This window comes from Leptonotus elevatus, chromosome 16, assembly GCF_054856555.1.
Source record: "Leptonotus elevatus isolate MCC_2025b chromosome 16, RoL_Lele_1.0, whole genome shotgun sequence".
In the NCBI taxonomy this organism is placed as follows: Eukaryota; Metazoa; Chordata; class Actinopteri; order Syngnathiformes; family Syngnathidae; genus Leptonotus; species Leptonotus elevatus.
The window spans coordinates 17,716,787-17,735,023 of record NC_141254.1 but is presented as its reverse complement, the minus strand read 5'-3'; the positions used below and the strand labels follow the sequence as shown (position 1 = coordinate 17,735,023).

Sequence of the window (18,237 nt, the reverse complement as noted above, 5' to 3'; positions counted from 1 at the left end):
AATTCATTTGATTACAATCTGCTTCTATTTTGTGAGGGAGAACTACAAAACAGCATGCTTTGCAGTTATTGTACCTATATTTGCATATTTGAAAGGACATTTCACATTTTGCCAAGTTCAGAAAATGTTCATTAAGAGCTCATTCACATGGTTCAAACTTGTGGACTGTCAGCGCAACATGAAAAAAATTGTATGTATTGTTTTTGGCTTCCGTTGCAGACAAGAGGTCAAAGGTAAATGATCTTACGTGTATCAACAGTATTTGTAACTAGTAACAGAGTGAGGAGCGCAAGGCAATGGGAAAATAAATAATGTGTTACTACTGTCAATGTGGTGGCAGTCACATTTGACCACTGCAATAAAACGGAAGACGGCATGTCGGCATATCTGATTTTCCACGTTTAAAGTCCAAAGTCACATTTAATTCTATTATGAATGCTGAAAATAAAAGAAAGTATCTTATTGGCATATTTTTAAGGCCGTATTAAACTAGCCTACACTGCTGCACTGCCAAGTCTGCTCCTTTTTTCATAAACACAGATTATTTAGAGGTCCCATGCCTTAAAAATCACCCCCCCCCCCCAACCATTTTATGAAATAAAGGTTGACGTATATGCATTTTTTTTAATAGATGACTAATATTAATAAGATCTGGTTCTTTTTCTCAATCAATTTTAAATGAATGAACAACAAGCCTATCACAGAATAGCTTATTTACATATCAAATATTGATAAGAAGAATCCACTAGAAGATCTTTTGCAGGTGTACCTAATGACATTTCTGGTGCGAGGTCCGTAGCTTTACATGTATTAACGTTTGGGGATTAAAAAAAAAGTTACCCAAAAAGAGTTTAAAGGACAACACTGTTCTGGATGTGACTGTCACAGCTGTATCAACGTATTTTTTGTTTTGTTTTGCTTCGATGCACCTGCAGCTTCATTCAGGCTGACACCTCATGCTGATCCTTACACAAGTGCATGCATTCCTCAAAACTATTCAGCAGGACAAAACAGCAGAGGTTTGGGTTAGTACTCCAATAATGGCAAGATGACACTTATCAGATTATATATATTTGCCATGCAAAGGCATGAGATTTTCCACACATACACTTTAGATTGTTTGATTTTTATTTTTCAAATCCAAAAAGTGTCCCCTTTCCTAATGTTATGGATAATTCAGATTAAGGTATCAAAAAAATGTGGCTCGATCTGCAGATCTTTAGAAATGCTATTGTTCTACTGGAGGAAGCCAAACATAGTAACAACAAAGAATTTAGAGACTTCAACACATTGAATAACTAATGAGGAAAGGGGAGTGGAAAATGAGCCTGTGTCTGCCCACTTTTGCTCCATTGCCTAACCAGACTTTGATCCTATTCATCAAAGACTCTGCATTCAAGCTCTGTGTTAAGTGAGTGGGCTGCTAATACCTCGTGAAGCCGGCCGGCTCAATAGCACCTCCAATAATCCAAAATTCAGAAAAAGCGCTGGAATTTCATAGCAGATTTGCATTAACATGCAACCACAACGTTACCGACTTCCTTTTCATTTCTTGCTCTTTTTTTAAAGTATTTGGTTTGAGTTGATGCGTCTGCGCGATCTCGTGGGAGATTTGAAGTAAAGGCGTTGTACACTGAAAGCTATCATTCATCTCATTCGGCAGGTAAGTCCTTGCCGCATACAGTGAAAAGGTCAAGCACACTCCGCTCGATCTCCCACTTTTCAGATTGAGGTTAAATTTAACACTGGCTGGTATTTGGAGCAGTTCATAATATCATCCACCTTGACTAAGACAACAGTTCTAGGTTAAGTAAAACAATATCAAAGCATGCTGCTTCACTTTAGATTTGGAGCCTTTCGGTGATGAGCAGTGTTGTGTTTGCTCCAAACAAATCATTGGGCCGTTTGGGAGATTTCAAATGTGCTCTTTATTTTCCTTGTAAAGATAAGGCTCTCATCTTGCCACCCTACTCTAAAGCCCAGACATATAAAGATTGGCAATATAGGAGATTGCTGTCACATGTACGAAGCAGCCAGTAATTTATGCCGCTTCTTTAATGTTGCTCTTGGCAGCCACTTTTCTACTCGCCTTTCATCAATCTTGAGGATTGTCCAGTTCTTGGTATATCATTGTTGTTACTTATTTTCTCCACTGAATGATAACTGTCTTCAGGGTGTTTCTGTGGTGTATTAAATCCTTATTTTGTACAATTTTACTGATGGTTACCTTTGAACAAAGAGATCCCTCTGATACTGTCAAGTTACCAAAAAAAACAAAAAAAACACGAAAGGCCTACTAGAACATCTGAACATTACGGTTAGTCAGAGGCACTTGGTGGCTGGCGTAAATTCACATTTAATGAATTTGTGTGTGATTAGCCCTGAACAAAAATACATTCCCACTTCAGTGGTAAAACCTCTCAAATATTATTCTTTTTTTTTTTAAATTGGGTTCAATAGAGTTGTACAGGTTATAGATGTAATAAATGGTGGAAGAAGCCTTCTTGGGGGGTTTAGGGGATGTGAACTGGTCAACTGTGGGCTTGTAAACCCTGTTGAGACTCTTGGGATCAAGATATATATAAATGAATTTGACTTGACTTTTTAAATGATTTATCCTGGTCTCCTTTTTATTTATTTTTTTAAATATCCACTTTATGGTAGAACCAGCACTATTGCTGACGTTGACATATCAACTGGTAGAGAGGCGATTGCGCCACTTTACAATCTAGCTATCATTTAATTTTTGCAATCTAAAATTCACAAGTATCTAAAATATTTCAATTGTTTGTCTTGATAAATGATCAAATTATAGTTTTGTTGTACAACCGAATTGCTATGTGCAGAGCGGTTTGCGGTCAGATAAAGCCAACAAATTAAATATTTAAATCAAATTCAGTGTTGTGGCCAATTTTTCCATTTTGTATGATTGATCAAGGCCAAAAAATTTGAATTGAATTCAAAACGAAAGCCAACAGATTCCTTTCCATGTCACAAAGATGCATCTGTCGAGGAAGGACACATCCTGGGTTTGATAACGATACGAATCAATGACTATCCTAATCAATGTATATGACTGATGCGTATAGTAAGAATCGATGGGGACGGGTTACTAATAAGCCATGGCTTCTACCCGTCAGCTCTTCTTTCGGATGTCAACGTTGCAAGTGATATTATGTGATCGATGTAACCTGTAATGTGTCCGAAAGGAAACAATGAATAAAACAAAACTTTCATTACCAATTCAGGATTAGAAAAACAGCCAAAGAAAAAGACAAGATAAGATCACGAGATAAACTGTCAATTTGTTTGTACAAGGATTTTGTTAGATTTTTAAGATGTAACTTCACATAAAACATTTTTAAAAAACACGATATGCATTTAAAACAATTAATGCAACAAAATAACTGGCCATGTTTATTTTCCCCACAGGTGTTGATGAGGGGAATGTTGATCACGACCACAACATTAGCAATGTCTTTGGAACTTAGCTACTAGAACTCCTGGTGCCATTAACCATTTTGTGGAGATCCGGACAAAACTCGCACACGCACACACACACTCACGCACACACACACACACACACACACACACACATCTTAAATATGCCATTTGGTGACCTTCTTGAGCAGGTGGGCAGCACAGGCCGTTTCCAAATCGTGCACGTCACCCTGCTGTGTATTCCAGTGCTACTGATGGCCAGCCACAACCTGCTGCAGAATTTTGTGGCAGCCGTGCCCCCTCACTACTGCAGTGCACATGCAAACATCTCTCAGCTACAGCTCAGCCCGCAAGAAATCTTGACAGTCACTGTGCCTTTAGACCAAACCGGCAAGCATCAGAGCTGCCGGCGTTACGTTGCTCCACAGTGGCACCTCCTGGACAAGAATGGCACTTTAAAACAAGAGGGACTTGAAGAAGATGATTTGGATGCAAGTCTCCAGGAATGCACCGATGGATGGTCCTACAATATGACTGGGATGACCTCCTCTATCATTGCGGAGGTAAGGCGAGGTAAGGCCTTGTCCTGCTATGTTTCCTAATCTCAGCGTGGGTGTTCAATTGTGTGTTCAGTGGGATTTGGTGTGTGATCTGCGCTCTTTGAAGCAAATGGGCCAAACTGTCTACATGGGAGGTGTTCTTGTGGGATCCATTGTCTTGGGATGTCTTGCAGACAAGTAAAAAACGTCTTTTGATGATGAAACCTAACACTTTTCTCTGACCGTTCGTATTTGTCTTTTCGAAGAAGTAAAAGTCATTCTTATACGAGAAACATGCATTGAGGGAACTACGGTATCTCTGCTATGCTCGCAGGTTTGGACGACGCAACCTATTGATCATTTCTCACCTGCTGATGGCAGTGGCTGGGACGTGTGCCACTTTCTCCACATCCTTCTCCATGTTCTGCCTGTGCCGCTTCGTTTGCGGAATGGCGCTGTCAGGCCTGGGCCTCAACACCTTCTCTCTCAGTAAGCAATTCAATTTGGCTGGGAAATAACACAAGGCCAAATGAGCATGTTGCATCTAAACAGAACACTTGATTTTACTTGGGAAAAAGTTGTGGAGTGGATCCCGACCCGTGTGCGGACCGGGGTGGGCACTCTCACAGGTTACTGTTACACGTTGGGACAGTTACTCCTGGCGGCCAACGCTTACTTCATTCGAGACTGGAGGTGGTTGATGTTAGCCGTGTCTTCACCCTTCTATGTCTTCTTCATCTACTCATGGTGAGATGTTCAAAGATGAGCTGATGAGCGTCCTGCAAGGATTCAATAAATAAAAAAAGACAATCATAATAATAATAATAATAATGCATCAGACTTATGTAGCACTTTTCTATCTAATCAGACACTTTACAATAGAATGGATACATTATTCATGCACTTACACATCCACACTGTATAGATAGACATAGAGGGCACAACATCCAGTACAGCTATGAGGACTGAGATTTTTAGTACTTTTTTTAAATGATTATTTAGCTACACTGTACAAGCTTAAAAGTCTAGGAACATTAACACTGCACTTCAATTAAGAAAAATATAAAACCGTATTTAAATTGTTAAATCAAAATATACTGCACATATACAATAGTCCTTAAACAAATGTTTTGGGGGAAAAAATGCTCTAAAATATTATATTATATATATAACTGAACTGTACCTAACAAATGTACCATACTGAAATGAAAAAAAAAAAAGTTGAACAGCGTAATCAGGAAGAGATTTTGTTATTGTTAAAACAATTACGGTACAAAAGATACATTTAAAAATTGTGCTTTTTACCTTCTGCTACCTAAATACTTAAATATTCAAATTTAATTGGTAATTATTTTTTCTCATGGCCAATTTTAGTCTCTCGCCTGCCCTTAATAAAAAACATAAATCAATACTCTGTGACAGCGGCAATCAAAACTGAGAATTTTTTAGCTCCTCTGTTAGACTCATATCATACAGATTTGGCTAATGATGTGAAAGCAGTATTTGGACTGTAAACGAATGCGCTCTCGTACAGGTGGTTTCGTGAATCTTCAAGATGGTTGGTCCTGAGCCAAAACTATGACCGAGCCATCAAGAACCTTAAAAGTGTCGCTAAAATGAACGGACGTTGCGAGGAGGGAGACAAAATTGACATTAAAGTAGGTGAAAATGTTAAGGGTCCTAACTTCACCATTTTCTTGTGTTGCATATTGAAACTGAGATTGAGTGAGGATGACTTTCTCTTTGCATAAAGATGGTGCAAGAGTCCATGAAGAAAGAGATGTCATGCTCACAGGGCTCCTATACTATCTTAGATCTGTTCCGCACTCCCACCATGCGCTCGATGACAATCTGCCTCAGTGCTGTCTGGTGAGCAAACACTTACACGCACTCTACTCATTTGCTCCCAAAAGCGTATCAATACATTCCATTTTAAATATTACCATGCTCCCAAAGACATTTTTTTGTATGTTTTTTTTTTTTTTTTTTAATGCTAAAGCATACAGAAGGCTTTGATGCAGCAACTGAAGAGAATGCTTGAAGCAATGGTAGTTATTACAAAAACGGCCAGCAGGTGGCAGCAAAGTATAAGAGATCAATCAGCGTCATATTGCAAAAAGCTAATTCCCCAACTGTTTGAAAGAGATAGAAATATAAAAAAAAATTCGCCCTGATCTTTCTTTTGGTAGGTTCCATGTTTTTATAGCAATAGAAGACAATATTTTGTGGGCCTTGCAGAATGAGTCAAAATCCAATAAAACAGCCATGAGCGAAGGGGGTTGCTTCAGTGAAAATGGCTCCGAGTGAATGAGTTAAAATTATTTCTCAATAAATTGAAGCTCTTTGCTCACCTTGAAAGTGGAAAGGACTCTTTTCTGTCTCTTCCACAGGCTATCAACAAGCTTTGCCTACTATGGGCTAGCAATGGACCTCCAGAAGTTTGGGGTGGACTTCTACTTAATCCAAGTCATCTTCGGGGCTGTGGACATTCCCGCCAAGATCGTCATAAGTGTGACGATGAGTTTTATCGGACGACGTACATCCCAAAGTGGTGCACTTATTTTTGCTGGAATCACAATACTGATCAACCTCATGGTACCTTATGGTATGACATAACACATTGTATGCTTGCAAGTTGTAACGCCCATCCCAAATTAAAAATAAAGGTAACTAGAGAAAACCCGAAGTATCTAGGTTGAGGTGGGTCCAATTGGATATGCTAACCGCACCAACATTTACTTGAGATAAAATAATGTTATTTAGCCCAAAAATGTCACTGCAGTACATGACCTTTGTTGTTGTTTTTTTTACTCTGGTACTTTTTTCAAATTGTTATAGCAGTCATTCCTATGTGATCTGTATAATATACTTCTGTCTATCATTAGATTTAAATTGTATTTAGCACATTGATCACTGAGAGAAACCAGATTTTTCTACTTCCTTTTCAACTTAACTAATATGATCCAGACTTAGAACGTTCACTTTCAGGTTTGATTCATGAATTAAGTGTGCCCTCTGCTGGTTACTGATAAAAAATACTAAATGATTCAATCACAACGTGGTACAACTAAACTGAAGGCAAAAAAACCTCAAAATTTGGACTTGGACAACTGTTCAAAAATGTTTTCATAAGTAGGAGTAAACTGTGTAAAAATATATATAATTTTTTTTAAAAGCTTAAAAAAACAAATCCCTTAAAAGCTGCAATCTAATGGTTGTGTGAACAATGCACATACTAAGTCATATTTACTAAACTAAGTGATCTGACTTAAATCCGCAGACCACCAGACGCTGCGCACCTCACTGGCTGTCGTGGGTAAAGGCTGCCTCGCTGCTTCCTTCAACTGCTGTTACCTTTACTCTGGAGAGCTCTTCCCCACCATAATTCGGTAAGTCAAAGAGTGAGTTCCAATCAAACGCTAGTCTGCTGGGAAAAAAAAAAGAAAGTTGTCCCTGTTGTTGCACATGTACACAAGAACATAAGCTCATTAAGACAATCAGAACCTCGGCCGAGCACTTTTCTCCTTGACTATTTGAGCAGCATAATCAGACTGACAAGCCACTCATGAATGATTACGTAATGCTTCAAATGACATGATGTCTTATTGTGGAAGTAAAATAGCTGTAATTTGAGTTTGCTTGTCCTCTGCTAAGGAGGACAAGTAGGCCTACTATAGAAAATGGATGGATGGAAATTATTTACAATATCCAGCGACAGACATTGCAGTCTGGGTGTATAACCAACTTAAGGTCAGTGGCCAAGTTACGAGTTAATATATACTAAAGGTCAGGATGTAACCCAGACCATGATGTGAACCCAATGATCTGATATCCTAACATACAGTACACCTGTTTTGTATTGATACCTTTCATCGGCAGATATTCTATTAGGTACATTAAAACAAAAATTACTCAGAAACTGTCAAAATGATGCATACTGATCCATCCAAACTAACTACTGATAAACGCTTCTTCCACACAATAATCACAAAGTTAACTTTGTACCTCAGTCAGAATGGAATGGGTTGGGTATCGATGATGGCTCGCATTGGAGCGATGATGGCCCCCATGATGCTTCTGAGCGGTGACTACATACCTTGGTTACCGGGTTTGATCTACGGTAGCGTTCCCATCATTAGCGGAGTGGCTGCCATATTGCTCCCGGAAACACTTGGGTCGCCGCTTCCTGACACGATACAAGACGTAGAAGATAGGTAAAAGGGAAAAATCACTTTTAACACCTAGTTGCAGAGTGAATTCATTTAAGAAAACATTGATCCATGTGTGAATTGTCTGTATCAATACAGGGGCTCTGGTAGAGTCTCCAAAATGCCACCAAAGGAAGCAGCTACTCTAAAAGACACGCAGGACAACCTCTTGAAGCAGGTCATCTGATTGCATCAAAAATGTACAACTTCTGTGTTAATATAAATTGAGTGAGTACTGCTGTTTCCGCAGCTGTTTTTGCAGTGATTTTACTTTATTATGGAGACCGATGCTAGTTATACACAGGTCAATCGTGGGAAGAAAAAAAAAAACTAGTTGAACTGTAGAAGTGATTAATTTTTTTGTATTGAAAAATCACCTAAAGGAAGTTCTTTATATATTAAAAATATATACTTTGCAGCCTATATGTTTTGTAGTCTGTTTTCATTTGAAATACTGTAAAGTACAACTGCACTGTGCAGTGAACATATTACTTCTTAGACGTAATGGTTACTTGCAGGCTACAACAGTATGTCCGATTTACAGTAATACATGCAAGCAAATGTATAGTACCAAATATGCAAAACTAGAAAATAACAAACTTGACAACGAAAAACATTTTGTATGGATAACAAGATTACATTTGATTACAATGTAAAATTAAGCTCTAATTCCGCCATATACTCACAAAAAATAAGGAAACTCGACTTTTGTCGCTCAGGTGAACTTCTTTCGACATTCCTTTGAATTGTGCCTTTCAGCTCGTTGTTAGAGGACAGCCAGTTAGGCAAAAAGTACCGAAACGTTGACAGTTGGACATGAGCTTTTCATACTTTCGAGCTAGCCCCCAAAAAACAGGTAAACAGGTACGCTAACGATAGCCACAGTTGCTAACGCCCAGTAACACCTGATACTGGCGGACGTTAATTTAGGTCCCCGTTTAGTTACATTTTAAACCCTGACAAAACTCAGTTGAGTTAATAAAAATACCAACCCAGGTTAAATAGTATCCAGGACAAGTCTAAAGCCTTACTTGTGGTTGGAAATGATTATACTCTTTTGAAGATATTTCTTCCATTTAAACATGTCTCGTTCCCAGCAGGTTTAAATGTTGATGCAATGAAACAGCGACATCCAGCGCATGTCTGTGTTATTGCAGCAACATGTCAAAACAATGTATATTTTCTGTGCGTTGTCTTCCATGTCCTTTTTTTTTTTTTTTGCAAATTTTTTTTTCCTTAGGTCGTGTTATCCATTATACATTATTTCACGTCTGACCTGTTCTGTTCCGTTATATTTTTACTGATGTTTCCACTTGCTGCTAACTTGACTGGCCTTTTGCTTATATTAAACGTTCATGGCTCACCAATGAAGGGGCGTGGATTTTGGTACCTGGGACTACAAGGGAGGGGTTACCAGACTTATTTAATACCAGCACTATCATATACAATTATAGAAACCATAACTTAAACTTGCAGATAAATATAATACATAGTTTTGCTCAGACCAACCAATCAGAGGACGTAAAAATGCTGCCGGACCACAATTAATAAAAGCATGATTGGCTCACTTTTGCAATACTAAAATATTGATCTAAATAAGCAAGTCGTGATAACTTTAGAATGATGCACTTGTGCAATTTATTCACATAGCATATGTCAATAAATAAACTATTTTCTATCATGAATGTGTTTTGTTTGATTGACTTGTATTGTTTGATCATCTTTACATTTACTGCAATATTATTGCCTGGGCTCCGACTCGCCAATTTTGTGACGTGCTCGTCTTGGGATTGGCAGTGCCATCTAGTGGTTTTCATCAATGCTAAAATGCTAAAGTAAACAGAAATAAAGTACACTACAGCATACAGTATTTTATTGCCAGATAAAACAATAAAACACAGCTGTCTGAATAGAATAAAGTTCCGGAAGATTTTAATTTTGTTTAGCAGATAGTACAGGGCATTGTCTAAAAAACTACTTTATTATGTTGCACTCCGCATGACAAAATATGTGGAATATGTTTTTTTTTTCTTCCAAAAGTATAATGTGCGTGTGAACTACCAATCACCAGATTAAAATGCCCTCAACAATGTAATTTTGTACACACCCATATTATTATTTGCATCCAAGCAGGGAAATAACTCAAGATGCAGAGCAAACATTTCTGCAGAAATAACTACATCATAAATTGATATGAATAAAGATTTATTTTCCTCATATGAACAAGTGGAATCATTTTTCATTTTATTTTACAATCTATGACAATCTCGCATTGTTTCTTTTGTTTCTAGCATATTCCAGGAATGACATGTGGGGTAGGGGCAAGGGGTGGGGGCTGTATTTTTATTGCTGAATGTTAAATGAAATACACTTTTACTGACTGGAATAAAATTGTCTGCTGCTTTTTTTCTTCTTCTTTTTTTTTAAAACCATGCACCCGTCTAACCTTGACCACAAGGACATGCAGAGGAAAGGAGTTTCAAGCCGGCTGGGGGTGCGAGGTCAGGTGGAAGTGGGTCTTAAAAATGAAAAGAGGAGACCATAGCAGGGCATGCCTGGTTGGACCTCAACATGGTGAGTTTTGGCAAAGTGGGGGGGAATAAAAAATTAGTGATAGTGAAATTACCTGCAAGTGACATGTGACCAAAGACCATTCCCCATTAAAAAAAAAAAAAAGACCACTGTGCAATTACCACATAAACCAATTACAAGTGCAGATCAATTGTTATTATGTAGTTTGAATATCAACAGTGAAAAAAACGTCTCAAGATTTTCAGAATTTTCTGTGGGATCGAATACTTGATTCTTTGCATCAGGCTGAATTTGATATGACTAAATCTGTCAATAAGACAAAGCGGTAGGTACACAGTACTATCGGAGGAGACACTATTTGGATGCTACTTTACATTACTGGAAGTGTGCATGTAAAAGTGAAGCGCTCGAAACCGAGTGATAAAATAAGTATGTGCACAAGAAAATCGATAGATGGCTTCTTCTTTTTTTTTAAACAAAGAAAAATAACTGTTAAATATGCATATGCTGTATATCGTGTTGTTCATTCTACACTACAGGCATCACGCACACATCGCACGGTCACCTCTTAGAAAATGATGTCATCAAACAGCAAAATAGAAAGTTTGCATATTTTTGCATTGTATGATCCCTTTCACAGCTAATCCACTTGTGTCATCTCGTTTACTATCCTCCTACTTGACTTTATACGCATGTTGAGGGTACGAGTGGCCAAACAGACTTCAGGTGTAAAAGGGGGGGGGGGGGGGGTGGAAATCCTGAGACACTGTGTGGCCTCTAACAGAGACCACAAAAACCAGAATGGACACAGAAGGATGATGAAGTATGGGATTTTTAAGGAGGGAGGGGGTTACGAGTTGAGTGAAAACAGATGCAATCTTTTTGTTTCAGCCACCACCTCTGATGGCAGGGGTCACCCTGTGCCAAGCGGCTCAGTGTTTGCGAGGCTCATAAAAGGCTAAAATGAGGAGAGCCTGTAGAAAAGGTGGGAATGGGGGGGGGGGGGCCTTAATGGGGCAGGCTGGGAGGGGGGGAACACATCAAGCAATGACCTGCATAACTTAACACAACCTACCGCAGCTTCACCTGCGCCTACTCAGTGGGTGATTTTTTTTTTGGGGGGGGGGGGGGGCAAAGCTGTGTATTTCTGATGCACACTGGCAAACCCTCAGGGTTGATGCCACCATATTAACAACCATTGGAACTCTTAACGATACATGCAAGCGGGGTGACATGCGCACTTACTTGCTCCACACATACGTGTGACTTAGATGGCAAAAAAAAAAAAAAAAAAAGATCATGGTATTCATTAACCAGGCATTCTATTGGATCCCAAATGAAAAAACCCTACAGGTGAGTTACATTGATGTAAACATACACTTTGTGATGACAGTGGTTTATATTGCGTGATTATGGAAGGACGTTCCAGTGGGGTGCGACTCCTCAAAAGGATGCAACTTGGGAAAAAAAAAAGAACATTTTCAACCAGAGAGAGAAAACAAAACAAAACAGAACATTAATGTGTATAAAAAATGAGGCGTCCGTATAAGAAAGGCTACAAAAACCTCCACTGGCCCTCTGGCGTCGGCAAACAGCAAAAGGCACCACAATATTACTCTATTTTTTTCCTTTTTTTTTTTAACGTTGTGAAAAAACTGGCACATCTTTTTATGCTGTAAATCAAAATGTACATATAAATAGAGTTTTCCCTATAAAAAAGTCTTTGCTGTTAACTAGTAGACAACTTTTGCTAAAATGAAAATAAATATTTCATTTGTTTAGAATATCTGTCAGTTATATAAAATAAAAATATTTCTTATAGATGCAGGTCTATACTATATTGACTTTTTTGTTGGTTCATGGTCACTCGCTAATGGGGTGTAGTGTCCGGTTTGGAGCGGGAGTGTGTAAGTCTTGTTTGCATGTTCCCATGCGCACTGTGCCGCCCCGACGACTGAGGAGTCCGAGTGTCCGCCGGCCTGTAGATGGTGGAGGGCTCAGCGTTCATGTTCTGCATACTGAGGAAGGGCGTGCTTTCGCCGTCCTCCTCCGACTCGCTTCCTGTTAGGCAGCTCCGGGAGCCGTAGTCCCGGGAGGCCTCGTATCCGCGCGGGGCCACGTGGCCGTTCAGTCTGGATCTCCTCCAGCGCCGGCTATCGGGCGCGCCGGGTCTCTTTGGTTGCTCCCTCGAGGAGAGATACTCATGGGTGGTCTCATAGTCTTCGTCGTCCGCCAGCCGGTAGGGGCTGGAGGGCAGGCTGCCCCTGCTGTCGTTGGGATAAGTGCGCCGCTGCTGCCGGTAGGCCTCCTGGCACTGGGCGTCGTGGAGGGGCACTTGGTAGCGGCGCAGCAGAGGCTGGTTGTCTTCCAGGGGGTACGGGTTGTGGACGGCGGGAGGGAGGGACATGGCGTGGCTGGCGTTGGGAGAGGTGATCTGGAAGGTAGGCACCTGCGGGGGCAATGAGTAATGGAAATCCTCTGGCGAGAGGCGGGCTGGTGTCGTTAGGGCTGACACGTATCTGTCGGAAAAAGAGAAAGGAACTGTCATCTGGTTCTCTGAGTCTCATGTAACACATATATAAGATTGTGAGTTGAATTTCCCCGTAAGGGAAATTATGAGTATCATTGACAACTCTATTACTCATAGGTGTCAATGTCAGTGTTTTATGTCTGCATGAATCAGCCTTGTGATTGACATGTACTCAGTGCAGTCTCTCATCATGGTTCATCTGTGGATGTGTTCACACAATCTGAAAACAGTTGGGTAAAAAAACTAAAACAATTATCGGTCAAAAATGGACAGATCCTCTACTTGGGTCAATTTGACCCAACTTTCTGGGTTGATTTGTACCAAAAAAAAGTGCATTTTGTATAAAAGAACACAGAAAATTGGGTCAGATCCTCTGCTTGGGTTAATTTTATTCAACTTTGGGTCAAAAATTGAGTCATTTTGTATCAAACAACCCAGAAAGTTGGGTCAGATTCTCTACTTGGGTCGTTATGATCCAACTTTGAGTCAAAACGTGGGTCATTTGGTTTAAAACAACCCAGAACATTGGGTCAGATTGTCTACTTGGGTCAGTTTGACCCACCTTTGGGTCAAAAGTTGGGTCTTAAGCTTCGGCTTCATCCCGTCAGCCCTTTTTCTTTTCGGGTATAATTGTATGTGAAAAGGGAATGTTGTAAAATGTCTCTATGATTGTCCGAAAGGAAAAATGAACAATTAAAAAACAAAAACAAAAACAAAAGTTGGGTTATTTTCTGTAAATCAACCCAGGAAGTTGGGTCAGATCCTCTACTTGGATCAATTTGACCCAACTTTCCGGGCTGATTTGTACCAAAAAAAAGTTCATTCTGTATAAAACAACCCATAAAATTGGGTCGGATCCTCTACTTGAGTTGATTTCCTTTCAGTCCATTTTTGAACCATAATTGGGTTACTTTTGACCCAAATGTTTAAGAGTGCAGACAACATTACAGTTCTTGTTAGTTAATTAACAGCCATTTATTTAAGTTGCGTAAAACAGCTGCGATCCAGATGTGTTAACATCATCATCATCATCCTTTGGTGTTCCCCAAGGGTCAATTAAAGCTCCACTTCTTTTTTTCATTAAGTCTTTTAATATATATTTTAGGTGATGCTGATTGATGATTGATTGCAGATTTCATTCCACGGAAATAATTATGGTTTTGGTATTGGTACTTCAAAAATCCCAACGTAACAATAAGAACACCAAAGTGTGGACCAAAAAAAAAGTTTTTCTTCTAGTAGTGTTTGCATTGCACTCAGATTAAATCGAAAATAAAAAAAAACGTCATGAGACAGGCATGTGCCGCCAACTGACTAAACTGGCATCTTCCACATCCTCAGGCTTTGAAGCTACATGCCCATTTCATTGACCTAGTGACCTACTTTTAAACACTGTTAAAACAAAATATTTGAGATGCTTCTTTGTGGAAAGTATAAATGTTTTTAACAGTGCAAAGGCATTTTTTATGCATCTTTTGCATTGATGCTTGACAGATGCAGGTCTGCCTAATCTTGTGCTCCACCAATACACCCACACAACACATTTGAGAGACAACTTGGCAGAAGTTGCATTTCGCTGATAGCGCATGGCTGTGGATCTTTGAAGTGTGATGAGCCTTTAGGAAGCTCTATACACTAAGGCCAAGTGAGCCTGAGAGATTTCCACAGCAGTGCTGATTTTGCTGATGCAGAAGCTGTTGCCACAACGGACGAGGCCCACGCTATTTGTTACTGGACTCTGCGGGGATGTCGGTTATGTAATCAGCAATTCCAGGCCTGATTCATGCACGCATACTTGATGTAGGCTGGTCCCGTTGACACTTTCAGTATCCAGCTCAAGAAGTCAAACACAAAATGCAAGACGTGACTTGTCAGGTTTGATGACGACAATTTATAAGGACGCTTGTTTTTTGTGCTTTGACTGCCATTCATGCACGCGGTGTGTTTGTTTGACAGTTGTTTGGCAACCCAGAATGTAAAGTCACACGTGAAATGACTAAATGCATTACCATGTGACACATTTCTCCCTTTTCACCTCCAAAAATGAGCCACATGGGGCTTCAATCCCACCTGTCGCTATGTGGAGAGTCTCCCAGGGAGTCAAAGGACTCCCCGTATTGGAGGGTCGGCCGATGAGGGTCATTGTAAGCACAGTGTGCAGCCCGCCGGGCCCTTGCCTCCATGCATGCGGGGCTGCTGCATTTACTGGTCCCCACTGATGATGACATCATGCCCGGTGAGTCAGAGAGGACACTGTCCGAATGTTCCAGGCTCCACGTCCGTTCCTCGGGTCTGAAACAACACAAACGGCGTCAAGCACACGTGGAGATGTTTCTGGAGCCTTTTGGCATCGATGCGCCCGATGTACACTCACCTGTGAGTTGATGAATGGGCGCGTGTGGAAGAATTGTGAGATCTGGAGGAGGTGTGGCTGGCAGGGAAGGATCCTTCTGTCGCAGGCCGTATGACTCGTTCAGTTGCTGGGATGTTCTTTGATATGTACTGGGTCAAAATAAAGTCAAATTATAAATATTTCGCAACATGCCATTTGCATATCCACCAGCCCAGAAGTATTTTTTTTTTTTTAATCCTGCAATTGACTGAAGACCAGTTCAGGATTTACACGTTCTCTTGCCCAAAGTCAGGGGATGCATATTGATTAGGCATGGGCCGATTATCGGTTTGACCGTTTACTGTGGTTTTAAAAAGCCACCATTACTGTCTCTCGCTGATAATGAGCTTCTCTTTTTTTGGGAGTGGATTTTTGATTAAATATATATATATATACATTTAAAAAAAATAGTGCCAGCGGGTACCAGTTAGCCCCAAGGTCCACGAATAATTAAAACAGAAGACAATTGTTAACATTTATTTATTTATTTATTTATTTATTCATTCACTTATTTACTTTACCATGTTTCTTATTAAAATGCAGTTTTTATTTACAGTACTGAAGAAGAAAAAAATTAGGGCTGCAATTTTAATACCTTGATCCTGTAGTATTTTGCTCACAGTTATCATACCATCAGAATTTTATTTCGGCCCATACCCAATATTAATATGTAGTTCCATTAATTATATTCGTTTTTTTCCTTATATACTACTCACAACAAGTTCAGCTCTGGCTAAAATATTTCAAGATGAACCTAAAATGTACTATAACCTTTGCAGGTGAACTGTCCAACTGTTCAGTCTTTCAGTACTTATTATATATAACTATAATCCTTCTAAAAGGGAGCTGCATGGGAAAATCTAATGAGATTCTACTAAGGTGTCAAGGTCTTAATTTCAACACTTCATAAGCAGGCGCTACATTTTTTAGCAGGTGTGAAAACGTGATCTTTTAAAATGTTTTGATCATCTTCAAATGAAATATTTTAAGAGGATTCAAAAGTTGAGTGGCATAAATGGTTGGGATCAAACAATCATTTCCCTGATAAAAAGCATGAACATAAAATTGAAGAAACATTTCTTCCGAAACTCACATCTACCATGGGGATTTCCTCTGGTCCTGGTCCTGGGTGATTAGGTCCGTTCGCTAGGTTCCGATTGGGGTGTTCTGGACACATGTTCTGTCTCAGATGATTGTGCATCTTCTTTCTTTGTTTCCTGTTGAGAAAGTTTGGATCTGGTATTGCACCAAGCGCAAACGTGGCTGATAAGGACTTTGTGTTGCATTTTGCTTACTTGGTTTTACAGTAGGCAACCACACAAACGATGCCCACCACCAACAGAGCCACACAAATACCCGTGATTGTCAGGACTCTCTTCTGGTAGAGTTCTTCTGCCTCTGTCCGCACCACGCAATCAAAACAAACACACACACACACAGTAGCACAGATCAGAGAGGGACAAGACAGCCAGTGTCTTCATAAGCGGCTTCCATCTTTAAACCGCACATCTAGAGTATGAACTTTATACAAAGACAACGTTAAAACGTGGGAGCTTTTCCAGAGAAGAGTTTGCGTGAGTTTGAGGGTTGGACCTCACTCCCTCCTCAGGGGGAAGGATAAATAATATATTAAACATGTTACATTTGTGCAATTCCTATGGAGGTTTTTTTAAGCCAATTGACGTCATTGAGACATTTTATGTTTCTTTTTAATATAATACATATATCAGTTTTAGTGTTTGCGGTAAATTGGGTTATTTTCAGTGATGATTAAAAAAAAATGTTGGCTTAGCCTCTTCACGCCAGGATTCTGTAGGATTTCATGCAGAAAGTAAGAAGACAATGTGCGTCGCAAAAGATGTTTATGTATATATAAAATTGAGTTAAAATTTAAAAAAAAAAGATGCACTGTTCTGTTAACGAGTATGATATTGATTTGTGTTGAGGTCTTTTTTCTGCCACTAGATGGCACAATTGCATTTGTAAGACAGCTCTGTGCATTTTTCTTTTCATATTAAGCCCTTCTATTCTTTAACATGAAGCAACATGTGAAATTCTGCACATTTTTAAAATATAACTTGACCACAGTCTCCACAAATATATGCATTTTATTATCGAATTTATTACTGCTCAATTTTGACGTGGATGTGTCTGCTGTGTTGCCCCAGTACAGGTGCCAGTTTGAATGTGATAAAAAAAAGAAGAAAAAAAAAAGCTAAACTTTTATGTACCATTTCCCGCTTAATTCCCACGAGAACGCAGCCTTGTGGTGCGTACATTCACTTGCTCGTGTTCATTTTTACCCTCAAAGCACTGAAGCACTTTTCTGGAAAAGCTTGACGGAAATGAGAGCTGTCAAAAGCAGGACAGAAATAGCAGCAAACGAGCAAATCATGACCGTAGGCTCTAAATATAGCACCGCATGCTCATATCAACAACCACGCCTTGAAAGATAAATCAAACGGCGCAGACTTCTTATACTTCATGGGCAAATTTCAGCGCTACTTATGACAGAGTGAGGGCAAGGCACAGGTACTAAATCTCTAGAAGGATACGAAAGAGAAGGCATATGCAAAGAAAAAGCAGGCTCGAGTT

General features: G+C 39.7%; 2 protein-coding genes across 3 annotated transcripts in view; one reads left to right on the top strand and one right to left on the bottom strand.

The window, feature by feature from the left end:
• Nucleotides 1-1,394: 1,394 nt before the first annotated feature.
• slc22a6l (solute carrier family 22 member 6, like) lies at nt 1,395-11,064 on the top strand. 2 transcript variants are annotated; one of them, XM_086057888.1, is made up of 12 exons: nt 1,395-1,663; nt 3,433-4,004; nt 4,075-4,178; nt 4,315-4,469; nt 4,559-4,727; nt 5,515-5,638; nt 5,734-5,849; nt 6,371-6,585; nt 7,261-7,369; nt 7,991-8,194; nt 8,288-8,416; nt 10,647-11,064. In XM_086057888.1, the coding sequence occupies exons 2-11, from the start codon at nt 3,606-3,608 to the stop codon at nt 8,373-8,375; spliced, it is 1,683 nt and encodes a 560-aa protein (XP_085914014.1). In that variant the 5' UTR covers nt 1,395-1,663; nt 3,433-3,605; the 3' UTR covers nt 8,376-8,416; nt 10,647-11,064. The 2 variants fall into 2 exon arrangements, with proteins under 2 accessions (XP_085914014.1, XP_085914013.1); XM_086057887.1 differs by lacking the exon at nt 10,647-11,064 and having other exon boundaries at nt 8,288-9,873.
• Nucleotides 10,045-18,237, bottom strand: part of nrg2a (neuregulin 2a) — a 90,248-nt gene continuing 82,055 nt past the window's right edge. Inside the window, exons 7-11 of the mRNA XM_086057886.1 lie at nt 16,938-17,040; nt 16,736-16,859; nt 15,625-15,752; nt 15,321-15,542; nt 10,045-13,239 (exon numbers count right to left, since the gene is read on the bottom strand). Of these exons, the coding sequence (XP_085914012.1) occupies nt 12,591-13,239; nt 15,321-15,542; nt 15,625-15,752; nt 16,736-16,859; nt 16,938-17,040 (1,226 nt within the window). The 3' untranslated portion in view covers nt 10,045-12,590. The remainder of the gene's footprint in view (nt 13,240-15,320; nt 15,543-15,624; nt 15,753-16,735; nt 16,860-16,937; nt 17,041-18,237) is intronic.